Source organism: Elephas maximus, chromosome 4, assembly GCF_024166365.1.
Source record: "Elephas maximus indicus isolate mEleMax1 chromosome 4, mEleMax1 primary haplotype, whole genome shotgun sequence".
Taxonomy (NCBI): Eukaryota; Metazoa; Chordata; class Mammalia; order Proboscidea; family Elephantidae; genus Elephas; species Elephas maximus.
Window position 1 is genome coordinate 79857819 of NC_064822.1, and position 14535 is coordinate 79872353.

The 14535-nt window shown below is 37.2% G+C and overlaps 1 protein-coding gene across 1 annotated transcript in view; it reads left to right on the plus strand.

The window, feature by feature from the left end:
• The window catches only part of LOC126076271 (solute carrier organic anion transporter family member 1B3-like), a 47226-nt gene extending 33110 nt beyond the window's left edge, over window positions 1-14116 (plus strand). Inside the window, exons 11-14 of the mRNA XM_049884842.1 lie at window positions 824-1008; window positions 8701-8765; window positions 12531-12648; window positions 13903-14116. Coding sequence (XP_049740799.1) covers window positions 824-1008; window positions 8701-8765; window positions 12531-12648; window positions 13903-14116 — 582 coding nt within the window. The remainder of the gene's footprint in view (window positions 1-823; window positions 1009-8700; window positions 8766-12530; window positions 12649-13902) is intronic.
• Window positions 14117-14535: the final 419 nt, after the last annotated feature.

The following is a 14535-nucleotide window of genomic DNA, read 5'->3' on the forward strand; positions in this document are numbered from 1 at the left end:
CAGAATTTATTAAAGCCATTCATCTACGTAAACAGCCTCCCTGATTAAATTTCTAAAATCATTTGCTCAGAAATCCTTCCCTTCTGTACTCTAACCATTGGTCATGACATTCTGTTATGTTGAATTTCTCTGGTAATAACATCATTCGTCCTATAATATGTCATTATGCTGGACTCTGTCCCATTCTACTAGATAACTCTGGTTTCAGATTTTGGCCCCACCCAGGTTGCCATATTTTCTGTGTTCTCTGGGCCATCCCTCCATTCACAGGGTGTCTCTGACAGTCGGGGTTGCTTAAAAGATTAAGCAGATATGTTTGAGAAAGTAAGAGCTGGAGGGAGAGAAATATTAAAAAGAATTCATATTAATGAGAAAATTACAAGCATAGTTTCAGATACATTTTGATTTCTTACATTCTTTCATAATCCTGAAATTAGGAATGAATTAAATGTTAATAGTGAATTACATTTCCTTGTCAGAAAGGTACCTAGGAAACTATTTTGTCTTTCAACTATTAAGTAAGTGTACTTTTAAGAACTATGATTATTTTAGTTCAAATGGATGAGACTTGTTTAAATATAATGTAATGTATTTGTGGCCCTGTCATATTTTGAGGGGAAACCCTGGTGGCGTAGTGGTTAAGTGCTATGGCTGCTAACCAAAAGGTCGGCAATTCGAATCCGCCGGCACTCCTTGGAAACTCTATGGGGCAGTTCTACTCTATCCTATAGGGTCGCTATGAGTCGGAATCAACTCGACGGCAGTGAGTGGGTGGGTCATATTTTGAAAATGTACTCTTTAACATTTCAAAAATTCTTTTTAGGTGTTTTATAACTGTAGTTGTGTGGACACATCTGGTTTCCAGAACAGAAATAACTCTGCCCATTTGGGTGAATGCCCAAGAGGTGATCACTGTAAAAGGAAGTTTTACATTTATATAGCACTGCAGGTCTTGAGTGCTCTTGCCTCTGCACTGGGAGCCACACCTGGTTTCATGCTTATTTTTAAGTGAGTATGGCTTTTTAAAAGCAAATTCATACATATTAGACTTTAAAACTCACCTAATAATGTGCGTATTTTTCCATAATGTATTTGACACTTTTATTCATATCTTGTTATATTTTAATTTTCTCAGAATCCATTATATTAGGATTACTGGAACACTTAGATGCCAGAATTTTGCCTTTGATTCTTCAATTACAAAATCTAGATTCGGTTCTTTCTCTTCGCACCAAGAATTTTAAGGCACAGGCTGATTGACAATTGCTTCAGTCATCAAAGCACCTCTGTATGTTTCTAAAAATCTTAATTTTGAGCTGCCCTACACCCTGATGGCCCTGTCAGAGTGAATCTTCTATTGAATTTGTTGAAAGAAAACATTTGGGAACCAGGCTGTATAATACAAACTTCAGTCTATATTGATATTCCAAAGTTTTAAATCCACCTTCAGAATAGCTTTTCACCTAGTCTCTCAAAATAGCCTAGAAGACGAGATAAACATGTGAGCAAAATTTATTCATTTTTTTCAATCATTAGACAAATATTTAGACAAGATACCATGCTTGGCAAAGAATATTCAGTGGTGCATAAAATGGACACGGCTATCTGTTCTTATACTGCTTGGAGTCTGACAGGAAAGACTGGCATGAGGCAAATACGCTTAAAAATAAACACATAGCTACTAATCGTTATTTCAAAAAAAAAAAAAAATTTCCTTCGAGTCTATTCTGACTTATAGTGACCCTCTAGGACAGAGTAGAACTGCCCCATGTGGTTTCCAAGGAGTGCCTGGTAGATTAGAACTGTCGAACTTTTGGTTAGCAGCCATAGCGCTTAAGCACTGTGCCACCAGGGTTTCCAATTGTTTAGTACTAATTAGGAAAAAAAAAAGGAAGAAAGAAAAGAAAAGGGGATGAAAAGGAAAAGCCCATTTAAGATTCAGGTGAGAATTTAGAAGCGGGGGCTCAGGAAGTACTTCTCAAAAGAAATGACATTTAATCTAGACACCTAGAGAATAAGTTATAGCTAGCAAAATGAAGGTCTTTCTAGGGAAAGGGTCTAGGTGCCAACGCCTTGAGACAGGAAAATGCTGGTGTGTTTGAGGAAAGAAAGAAGCCAGTTGGCTGGATCACCTAAAACTGAAAGCATGTAAAGACTTGCATACCTGCTGCTGTGGATTTTGATTCATAGTGACACTGTAGGACAGGGTAGAACTGCCCCATAGGGTTTCCATCAGAATGTCCATCAGGATTGGAGGAAGACTCAGCAACAATCTGCAATATGCAGATGACACAACCTCACTTGCTGAAAGTGGACTTGAAGCACTTACTGGTGAATATCAAAAGCTACAGTCTTCAGTATGGATTTCACCTCAACATAAAGAAAACAAAAATGCTCACACCTGGGCCAATAAGCACCATCATGTTAAACGGAGAAAAGCTTGATGTTGTCAAGGATTTCATTTTCCTTTGATTCATAATCAATGCTCATGGAAACAACAATAAAGAAATCAAATGATACATTGCATTGGCCAAATCTGCTGCAAAAGATTGCTTTAAAGCATTAAAAAGCAAAGATATCACTTTGGGAAGTAAGGTATGCCTGACCCAAGCCATGGTGTTTTCAATCACCTCATATACATGCAAATGCTGGACAATGAATAAGGAAGACCAAAGAAGAATTGGCACCTTTGAATTATGGTGTTGGAGAAGAAAGTTGAATGTACCATGGACTACCAGAAGAATGAACAAACCTGTCTCAGAGGAAGTACAGCCAGAATGTTCCTTAGAACCAAGGAAGGCGAGACTACATCTCATATACTTTGTACATGTTATCAGGAGGGACCAGTCCCTGGAGAAAGATATCATACTTGGTAAAGTAGAGGGTTGGGGGAAAAGAGGAAGACCCTCAAAGAGATGGATTGACACAGTGGCTGCAATAATGAGCTCAAGATTAACAACTGTAAGGATGGCACAGGACCAGGTAGTGTTTTATTCTGTTGTGCATAGGGTCGCTATGAGTCAGAACTAACTCAAGGGCACCTGACAACAACAACAACATAGGGTTTCCAAAGCTGTAATTTTTATGGAGAGCAGACTGCCACATCTTTCTTCCTCAGAGCGGCTGGTAGGGTAGCACTGGCCACCTTTTGATTAGCAGCCAAGCATTTAACCACTGTGCCACTAGATCTCATTAAAACTTGCATAGGTTTTAAAAATATACATGTGTAAGTATGGTGACCTGGCTTAAGAGCTAAGACCTAGCTAATTGACCACAAGTTCACTAATAGCCAGAAGCGTAGCATGGAGAGAGAAGAAAGCAAATGTGTTACTAACTTTTGTTAAAACAAGTATAGTTGTCAGGAATCTTGACTACAGTTATTTAAATTCTATCTTGACCCCAAATTTTGTCAAATTATTTATTCAAATTTATTCCATAGTTATAACTCACCTTTATATAAGGTGCTGTCTATTCAAAAAGAGAAGTCTTCTGTATTTGCCAAATTAAAAATTCACTAATTTATAGGAAAATCGTCTCCAAACTAACCTCCAAACTAGCCTCCATATCAAAACGTTTTAGCTTCTTAATTCAAAATCTTTCAAGAGGAGAAGGAAGGTCATAGAGATCACTGTTCCATCATTGTCAAGAGGTATATTTCATTTTATCTTATTAAGAAAGTGGTTAAGACCAAGATTACTACTTGTTAAAAACATTTAATGATCTTCATAAACCTTTAGTTATATTGAAAGGAAACATTCGTGAAGCAGACTGCATAATAAAAATATAAACTTCAGGGTGTTGATGATTTTCCAAATCTTACATCATAAAGCTATTTTTAAAACTAGACTGGGCAGGAGTGCTATTATTCACTCAGTCAACACATATCCATTATGTGTGTAAATCATAGTTCTAGGCACTGAGGATGTAACTGTGAACAAAAGCGACTAAGGGCCTCTTTCATTAGTTTATATTCCAGTGGAGCAGGGTGAGATTAGGAAGTCGACAGGTGTAGGGAAAGAAACAATAAACAAATAAGCAAGTAAATACGCAAAATACAGGTAGTGTTAGGCACGAGGAAAGGGCTCAAGCATAACAACTGTGAGGATGGTGCAGGACTGGGCAGTGTTTCATTCTGTTGTACATAGGGTCTCTATGAGTCAGAACCAATTTTTTTTTTTTTAACAACAACTAACAACAACAAGCACTAGGAAGAGTCCCTGGATGGTGCAAATGGTTAACAATCTCAGAAGGCTGGAAGTTCAAGTTTACCCAAAGGCACCTCAGAAGAAAAGTCCAGGGATCTATTTCTGAAAAATCAGTCATTGAAAACCCAGTGGAGAACAGTTCTACTCTGACATACATGAGGTCACCATGAGTCTGAATAGACTTGACAGCAACTAATAGCCACAACAAAGACAGTGGTACAAGGATACTGAAATTTTTTTCTGGTCGCTTCCAATTTTCTCTGTTCGATAAAAAGCAAGGTAATCAGGCGAGAATGAGGAGGAAGGAAAGAAAGAGGCTTGAGGTAAAATCATGAAATGGGAAATAGTAATCTTGGAGACTGGGAGGATAAACTGACTGGGAAAATTGGCTAGTAAATATCATAGGGTTATACCGGAGGCCCACTTGAGGTTTATGCTCATAAATTTAAAATGAGATCATTCAGCATGTTTGAATGATTTTCTACAGCAAATGCAGAGAAAGGTGCAGAAAAGGCAGAGAATTTGATGAAAGCACAGTTGGAATTTTGCTTATTTAGTGCATTAAAATGTGTGAGGAATGAGAAAGTCCAGGATATATGCTTAAGGAGTGACACTAATGAGAGAGCATGAGATTTTAGCCTGCAAGGCGAGGAAGGAGGTGAGGGCATGTGAGGGGAGGTGGTCTAAGGGAGGAGCCAACCACCTGAATACTCCTGTGGAGTGGAGATGCTACTAGAGTTGGTGTATTAGAGGGAGTGAATTCCAAAGACAGGAGGGTATGGAAGAGTGGGATTCTTAAAATCCAGAATTAAGTAAGTGTACACAGATTGGTGTGACCATAGAGTGAGGGAGATAAGACCCTTGGAGTGAAGAAGGCCAAGTAACCGAGAGGCCAGAGCATTGGGAGGATTGTCTACATGGATATTAAATAACCAGGAATGGTGACAGGAATAGTCTTGGAAAAAATAACAGAGACCTAGTGCTAAAAGTGTCAAGAAACAATAGAGGTGGTGACATGCAAGTCTATAGATAACTGCAACAAAGAGGTTAGGTAATGATATATTATGATAGCACATGTTTTAACAATAGCAGATAGAGGTCTTTAAGGAGGAAGGAGTCCAGTCTGAAGTGGTTAAAGAGCAGGAAGAACACAGGATATAGGAGAAAAAGAGCAATTAACCACTTGAGACAGTTGTGTGGAAAGAGTCATGGGGAACAGCCAGGCTTTGTGTAGAACAAGAAAGTAAAGGGAATGCTAAGAATTTAGGATCTAAGAATTTTGCTGGTAGCAGACTATGAGTTCCAGGGGCACAATAGAAGGGTTTGACTGAAAAGGAGTAGGTGAACAGATTAATTAAGGGATACACTAAGTCATGTGAGGGTGAGAGTCCCGGCACCCAGAAATTATCTGGAAGCCTTTGGCTTCTGCTGGTGACTAACAGATGTGAGACACGGTGTAGCTTATGATTAACAAACGTTAATTCAAAATAGTCCAAATGAGGGTGAGGAAATTAATTAGAGCTTGTCTTCAAGTTTTTGTAAACAGAGGGCAAGCATTCCTACCTATTCTGTCTAGTGACGGGATCTCATTAGGTCTAACTGGTAATCCTCTCAAGAAGCAGTAGGTCCTGATGGCTAATTGTCATTAAAAAAAGCAACAGAAGATAGTTGTATTTAGAAAACATTCTTTAATGATTAAAAAAAAAAAGATGAACATAATACATTTGGAAACCCTGGTGGCATAGTAGTTAAGTGCTACGGCTGCTAACCAAAGGGTTGGCAGTTCAAATCTGCCAGGTGCTCCTTGGAAACTCTACGGGGCAGCTCTACCTGTCTTATAGGGTCACCATGAGTCGGAATTGACTTGACGGCACTGGGTTTGGTTTTTTTGTTTTTTTGTTTTTTTTATGCATTTAGCTTTTTGGGATGCTTTGTGGTGAATTCATTCTGAGAGGTCCATCCAAATACAGAGCTGCTCATTATCAGATGTGAGATAGGAGTCACACTGCTGTGATTAATATTTTGCAGAATAATGGTATGTGGGTGAGTGTGTGCGATTGTTAGTGTATAGGTGTGTAATATATACATATAAGTATATATTTATATATCACATAAATCTATCATTTCCACTAAGTTTCTAAGACTTTGGGCAAATTTTAAGCCCCCTTTTCAGGGAAGTATTAGCCTTAGATGCAAATCCTTCCAATTCTCCTGGGTGATAGCACAAGTTGACAACAAATATCAGTTTTGCATCTGGCATCTCAACCAAATGCAACCTTTATGAATCATCAGCAGTGAAAATTGGCACTTCAGGCCCTTGTCACAGAATTCAACCAGAAATAAGCTATAACCTTGCTGTTCTCCAAAGCCCTCTTGAGAAATCCGATATTTGAGAGAGACAGTTTAATGGACAAATTAACATTCAGCATTTTATTTCACTCCTGCTGGTTTCCTCATGCTAGTCTCTCTACAGCAGAAACCACATTCTTGAACAATGTTATCACATCTACTTACAGGCCAGGCACTCAAATGTAGGGTTATGCTTCCAGCTCTGCTGGGAGAAGTGTTGCCACCCTTTGCAAAAACAGAAACAAAAACTCCTATTTTCTCTTTTAATAGAAAATTGCACTATGTTTAAGTTTTATTATTCTGGTGGTACTGTGGTTAAGCATTTAGCTGCTAACAGAAAGGTCGTTAGTTCGAATCCACCAGCCACTCCTTGGAAACCCTATTGGGCTGTTCTACTCTGTCCTGTGGGGTCACTGTGAGTCAAAATCGACTCAACAGCAACAGGTTTGGTTTCGGTTTTGATGCTAATTTAACTTTCAGCCATGTTTAATTTTACAAACAGTCTCAAATTTTTTTTGGAAATGGTACAGATCCTAAACAGATATACTTTCTGCTGCAGTTTTGGTGCACAATGTGCACAATGTCTAAAACATCTGCCTTGTTTACCAGACGGATAATATGTAAAATCAAATTGCGTTTGACGTGTTTATAGCAAATCCATCGTGGCTCCTAGTGAGGGCCGCGTTCGTTTCAGTGTTACATACCGTCCACTTAACAGCCAAGAGTTTTGCAGAGAAGGACATGAAGGTTAACAATTTGTGGCTTAAAGAATGTCTTCTTTTTTTCGTTTTTGAAATGGAATAATTTATGTGGCATCAGACTTATCAGACAGAGTTGCTCTGCTCTCATGTCTGTGTTTAATACAAGCATTCTAAACCTAAATTTTCTGCACAAATAATTTCCCGGTCAGCCTTTCAGGAAAGCTACTAATTATTGAGACTTTTTTTTTTTTAATATAATTTAAGTGTTTTATATAAGCTAGCTCATTGTATTTGATTCTCACAAATACAGTAGGAGATAGGCATTATTATCCCCACCTAGCAGATAAGGGAACAAACTGAGACCAAGAAAGATTAAATACTTCTCTAAATTACTTGTGGGATATGAAACATTGTTTATCTCTATTCTCAAGAAGAGCTAGCATAGTATGTCAGAGGAGGCACTTAAAATATTTGCTGAATACGTAAATCTATTTATGTTGCTCTCTAAGGAACCCTAGTGGCGCAGTGGTTAAGTGTTCAGCTGCTAACCTTAAAGGTCAGTGGTTCAAACCCACCAGCCACTCCACAGGAGAAAGATGAGGAAGTCTGCCTCCATAAAGATTTATAGCCTTGAAAACCCTAAGGTCTTCCTACAGGGTTGCTATGAGTCGGAATCCACACGATGACAGTGGGTTTTAGTATGTTGCTCTCTGAACAAATACATTAAACCAAGTAGTTAAAAATAATAATAATAATAATAATAAACTTTTTGTACCAGTTAATTCCAGATTTCGGTTAAAAAAAAAAAAAGAGGATTTTTGAGACTCAGTCACAATCCCACAGCCAGATAAGTTCATTTCTCTTGATATGTATTAGGTTATCACAGGGATGATAGTATCACCAGTTTCATTCAACACAAAAATGGAATTGTGGAAATAGCTTTCTAAACGCAAGAGTGAGTGAATTTCTAAGAGAATACAAATGTGCTCTCTAACTTTAAGAAGATAATCACTTTAACTAGAACATAGATAACTTTTTTGACCTTGCTGGTTGCATTATGTAAACTTTAGCTGTTAACATCAATGACAGACATAAGGGGTTAGAAAAATTCTAAGACTTAGATAACAGTATCTCCTAAAATTGGCTTCTTCGCCATAGTAAAGTCTGTTCCAACCATTATCCCAAGATTTTCATAAGACTCAAATGTGAAAATTTTTGCTAGGATGTCTTGAAATCACAACACATTGAATAAGCAAGAGAATAATTATTATCATTCAGTCATTTGCCTTTTTAAAACAATGGAAAAAAAAACTTTAAGTAATGCAAGCTATTCACTTGAGGGTTTCCATTCCATCATGAAGAACAATTGTACTGAGAAATGTTTTAATACTGAACTCAATTATTTTAGAGATGTTTAATATTTCTTTGCTTTTATCTTATTTCAGAAATGTTCAACCAGAACTGAAATCACTTGCAGTGGGTTTCCATTCACTGACTATACGATCACTAGGTACAATAAATACAAAGATTATAACTTTGTGATGTAAATATTCATGCCAAAGCTCTAAGACTGAATGTAATTAATTTCCAATTAGAGGAAAGTAGAAGAAATGGTATACATAAGAAGCATTTCTATTTACTTGATAAATGAAATATGATAAAAACTGAGAAAACCCTAAAGTCTTTCCACATTCAGACTTAGAGATATTTCTTCCAGTAGGCAGAGTCAAGGGCCTTCTATGCTGTTGGAGGTTAAGTCCCAAAGCAGCTGGCGAGGCCTTACAATTTGATCAGGTGGAGATTGTGAGAACCACCAGAAGCTGACTTAATTTACTCCACTTCCGGCTGCCTAGACCTCTAAGACTGGAGCAGTTAACCTTTATCTGAAGTAAAAAATACAAAATGATGAGAACTCAGACTTCAGAAATGAGCGTCTTGGGTTAAAGCAGTGGTCTGAATGAAAACAAGCTCAGAAATTGTGTTTTTCGTTGGCAAATGACAGCTATTTCTAAGTATTCATATGAGAGATTTAAGAAATTATTCTTTCTTTCTTATTGCCATTTGTGTTTTTACCTTACAAGTTTCTTATTGTTGTTAGCAGTTTAATAACTTCTAATCTAACCCCCGTTAGCCCTTTTGTAAGACTAATGAAACTTATATGCCTATTCCTGGGAAGTAGAAAAAGGGCAGCATCCATTAGTGATTCAAAGAGAGCAGGGCATATGAGTGATCATGGCGCTGAGCAACCACAGATGGCAGAAGGAGAGGGAAGTGTAAGGTTTTAATCCATAATGCCCTCGGAAGCAAGCAAAAGCGGCATAACTGAGTGGAAAAATTACAACAGAAAAGTCATCCAAGAAGTATATTTGGGGAGAAGGCCACAGATGCTCAAAGGTAAAAAGGAAAGAGCAAGGAGAAAATACACAAGGAAATGGGAGAGAAGAACATGGAGTCACTGTATTATTCAATTACAGTTTTCTTCCCAGGGTTCTCTTCTGTGCTTCTCTTAGCTTCTGTCCACCCTGGCAGTTCTCTACCTCCAGGTTCAATGACAACACTTCACTCTTACAGCGTAGGCCACCAAGCTGGCAGATGAAAATAGAATATGGGTAGTTAGTACTTCTCCTGATATGCTGAAATGAGGCCTTAAGGATAAAAAAAGAGGGAATTGCCCTAGCAACCTAAAATAGGAAAAAAGATTTTTGCCACCCTACTTGCGTGCATCCTAATTTGATGTGTCCAGTATATATCACCATAGAACCTAAAAAATACACGTTTAATACCAAACTTTCAATTCACAAATGATCTTCTTGAAAACAATATATGTGTAAATTGTGACATGTCTACATGGTGTATAAAACTGAAAAGCTATTTGGAAAATAGGTCATTAGAAGTTTTAAAATTCCATTAATGATTAAGACCATGTTTGTTACCTGAAACAGTTAATTTATCAAGTTTGGTCAAAGCAGCTTGTCATTCATTGTATGAGGAAGGTAAATGTCGATGTTTGTTTTTCACTTTTCAAAGGATGGCTATGATTTGTGGAAAAATTAAGTTCTTATTCATCAAATCACCACTAGTTTTCTTCAAATATTGACCTCAGCTGCCACCCATCAGTCTAAGGCCTCTCACAGAAAATCGAGAGGCTGATTAAAAGTAAATGGGATTGATAAAATTGTGAAATATGGATCACTACCATTCTTTCTGTAACAAAATAAAATTTGAAAATCGTTCAACAAAATACAAAAAAGATCAAAGAAAAATCGTAAATACTTCAACTACCATCTGAAGGATAGATATCTATCAGCATGTTCCTGAAAATTTCCGTCAAATTGCCTATGTTTGAATAAGGACTCAGTCTCAGTGTTTATTAATACAGCAATAAGAGCAGACAGGTGCTTCTTTTAAAAGACAACATATGTGTTCCTGAAAGGCCTTGTGTCTTAGTCAGCTACCACTGCTCTAAAAGAAATACCACAAGTAGATGGCTTTAACAAAGAGAAGTTTATTCTCTCATAGTCCAGTAGGCTCCAGGGGAGGGCTTTCTCTCTCTGTCAGCTCTGGAGGAAGGTCCTTGTTATCAGTCTTCCCTTAGTCTGGGAGCATCTCAGCGCAGGAACCTCAGGTCCAAAGGATGCACTCTGCTCCTGGCACTGCTTTCTTGGGCTATGAGGTCCTCCTGTCTCTCTGCTCGCTTCTCTCTTTCATATCTAAAAAAGATTGGCTTATCCAATACCTCATCTTGTAGATTTCATCAATATAACTGCTGCTAATCCATCTTATTACACAGTAGTGCTAGGACTTACAACACATAAGGAAATCACATAAAATGGTGAACAATCACACAATACTGGGACTCATGGCCCAGCTAAGTTGACAGATATTTTGGAGGGACACAATTCAATCTGACACCTTGCATTCTGAAATATTACACTCTAAAAATAAAAATCAGGTTAGGGACAGACCACTAAAAACCTATGCAACATTGTGACCAGCACACAAATAGGAGGAAAAAAAAAATGGCACCAGGGGCCATAACGTGGCTAGTCTAGGCTGCCTCAAAAGACATTAAAATGCACAAATTCAATAGCAAGAAAATATTGGATTGTGGGCTTGAATGATACCAAGAAAATGGAAGTAGAGGTCTGAGTCTAAAAGAAAGTAGAAATTGCCAGGAGCCTAGCCTTCTGCGAAGCTGGGTCTGTGCTTCTCTGAGAAGCGAGTCGCAGTGCAGACACTCACTTTTTAATCTTCTTAAAAGAGAGCTGAAAAAAACTCCTGCCTTTGCAGCAATTGAACTCAGAGCTTTTTCTTTTCCTAGGCAAGTAGTAATTCTGCTCTCACTGTACCAGTTCTCCTCGCCTAAGAAAAATTACACATGAACCAACATTACTTCCATTTGTACAGACAACATCATTCTCATTGCCAAGCAGGCATAAATTAATTCGAATTATAGAAGACTGTACTGCCATACGAAGTTCTTTCTTTCTTTTGTGCATTTGGTGGGCGAAGCAGAGACGAAACTAGATGTTAAAAAGTCTATGATATTACTATATGGTTGAGCCTTTCAGATTGCAAACAAATTTGATTCTTGGGTAGATTTAGTCCACGTCAATATGAGTCTTACAAATTTTTTTAACTTTTACTTAATCTACCAACATCATCATTTTTATTTTGACTATCCTCCACAACTTCAATCTTGCATGAGGTAACTGCTATATAATTGGCAAGAATCTCTGGGTGGTGGAAATGGTTGCTGGGCTACTGACCCAGTGATCTATTTCCAAAAAATCAACCACTGAAAACCCTGTGGCGCATAGTTCTACTCTGACACACATGGGGTCACCGTGGGTTGGAATCGACTAGATGGCTATTAGATGTAATTGGCTAGAGATCTGATCTAATTGAGTAATTTAGCAAAAGAGTGTGAACATGACACAAATTGTGCTTGAGCAGCCCTTTGTACAGGGTATTAACTGTTAGGTAAAAACCATTTTTAAGTAATATAATCACACCTAAAGTTATTTCTGATAGCTTCATTCTTGGAAGACGATATGTACAAATAATGAATCAATCTTTAGTACAGGAAAGACTGCACTCCCAATAAAATTTCACTGGCCCTTGATACTTACTTTTATTGCTAAGTAATTGGTATCGATGAATTTCTAGAAAACAAAAATTCCTTCACTTAAATGTATCAGTGTGGAATATTATCCAGTTAATTCTGAAACTTCTTCCTTGGGTTGGGTTGACATCTTCTCATATAATGTTGCAGGAGGAATTCTAGCTCCTGTATATTTTGGGGCTGTTATTGACAGAACATGTTTGAAGTGGTCCATCAACAGTTGTGGGAAGCAAGGATCTTGTAGGATGTATAATTCCGTGTTATATGGGTAAGTTACATAAATGTGTTTTGTTAATTCATCTATTCATTTGACTATAGAAGGATGAAATGTCATTTTCACTATAATAGTAATATTAGTAGTAATAGCCACTAATTAGCTCTTGGTTTGTATTCAGTACTATGTCAGGCAATCTCGTATCTCATTTTAATACTCATAAGAACTATAGGAGATGGATAGTTTTCTCCTTTTTCAAGAAGAATTAGTAACCTACCCAAAGTCACATGAATAACAAATAATGAGATAACTAATAGCAAAAGTTAATAACAAGAAGAGCTTGGATTTGTATTATAACATTTCTTTCAAAAAAAAAATCTGTATTCGATGACCTCTGACTTTCTAGGAAGACATACAGTGATCAGTTGGCGTTCTGGTCATAAGTCCACGGCAGGAGAAAGGAAAAAGGTGGTTTCTATAATCTACTTGGAAACCCTGGTGGCATAGTGGTTAAGAGCTACGACTGCTAACCAAACGGTCAGCAGTTCGAATCCACCAGCCGCTCCTTGGAAACCCAATGGGGCAGTTCTACTCTATCCTGTAGGGTCACTATGAGTTGGAACTGACTCAACGGCAATGGGTTTGGTTTGGCAATGGCCTACTATATCTTCGTCATCACTCCTTACTTACCATTTTAATCACCTGAAGAACTTTTTAAAATACTGATTTCTGTACCCTACTTTAGAGATTCAGTCTTAACTGGTTAGAGATGTAGCCTTGACATGGGAGTTTTAAAATTTCAGGTAATTCTAATGTGTAACCAAAGTTGAGAATCACAGTAATAGACTGTGTGCCAGGTAATTTTATGACATTATTGTTAAAAACATGCAATAGGCCACACAGCAGGGCTAGGTGGACTAAATTTAGCCCATAGCTAAATATTGAATCTCTAGTTCAATTAAAATTAGTTCAGTTGTATTATCTCATAGTCAGTACACTTCCATTACAATTTGTTGCCATTACAGATGAACTAATCTGTCTTTGAGAAAGTAAAATATTACAAACACACCCTTACTTTATAAAAATCACTTGGGTAGATCATCAACTACCCTTAGTTTCTACGGCTTAATAATTCTTTTAAAATAATCAAACACTCACCGTAATTGCTGTCTTAATATTTTTAAGTGTAATTTCAAACATTTTTTTCTTTTAAGGCCTTCTGCATACTAAAGAACAACATTGTAAGTTGTTCCACATAATTTAAAATGAATATCTATTCTTTTTTTCTTTCTTTCTCTCTTTTCACAGAACCTACTACTTCAGTGTAATTTTTAGTTTAAAAGGTTCATCACTTATTTTATTTATTATATTCATTTACGCCATGAAAAAAAAATATCAAGGAAAAGATGCCAAGACATCCGAAAAAGTAAAACAAGTTGTGAATGAAGCAAACTTAGAACCCTTAAAAAATAATGGACATTTTGTATCTTCTGCTGGAGAAGATGGTGAAACATATATTTGAGGGAAGAAAAAACGCTGCTCTGTTTACATCCACCATTGTATTGAATCAGTAGGATGCTATTTTTCAGCAGAAGTTCCCAATCCTTTCACTGAGAATTTCCAGTCTTATGATGGAACAATGAATCAGCCTACTTATGAATTTACAATGAAACGAACTGTAAATGAAAAAGAATGGGGGTCCTCCTTGTTGTGGTATGGTTATGCAGTTGTGATTATAATTAGAATATATAATCCATACAAAATTTAAAATGAAAGACATGGTTAGTATATAATAGAAGAAAAAGTATTTTGTTCAGGTAAATGTAACTCTTAATAAGACCATTGGCTAGAAATTAAGATATATACGGAAAACCTGGTGATGTAGCGATTAAGAGCTTGGCTGCTAACCAAAAGGTCGATGGTTCAAATTCACCAGGCACT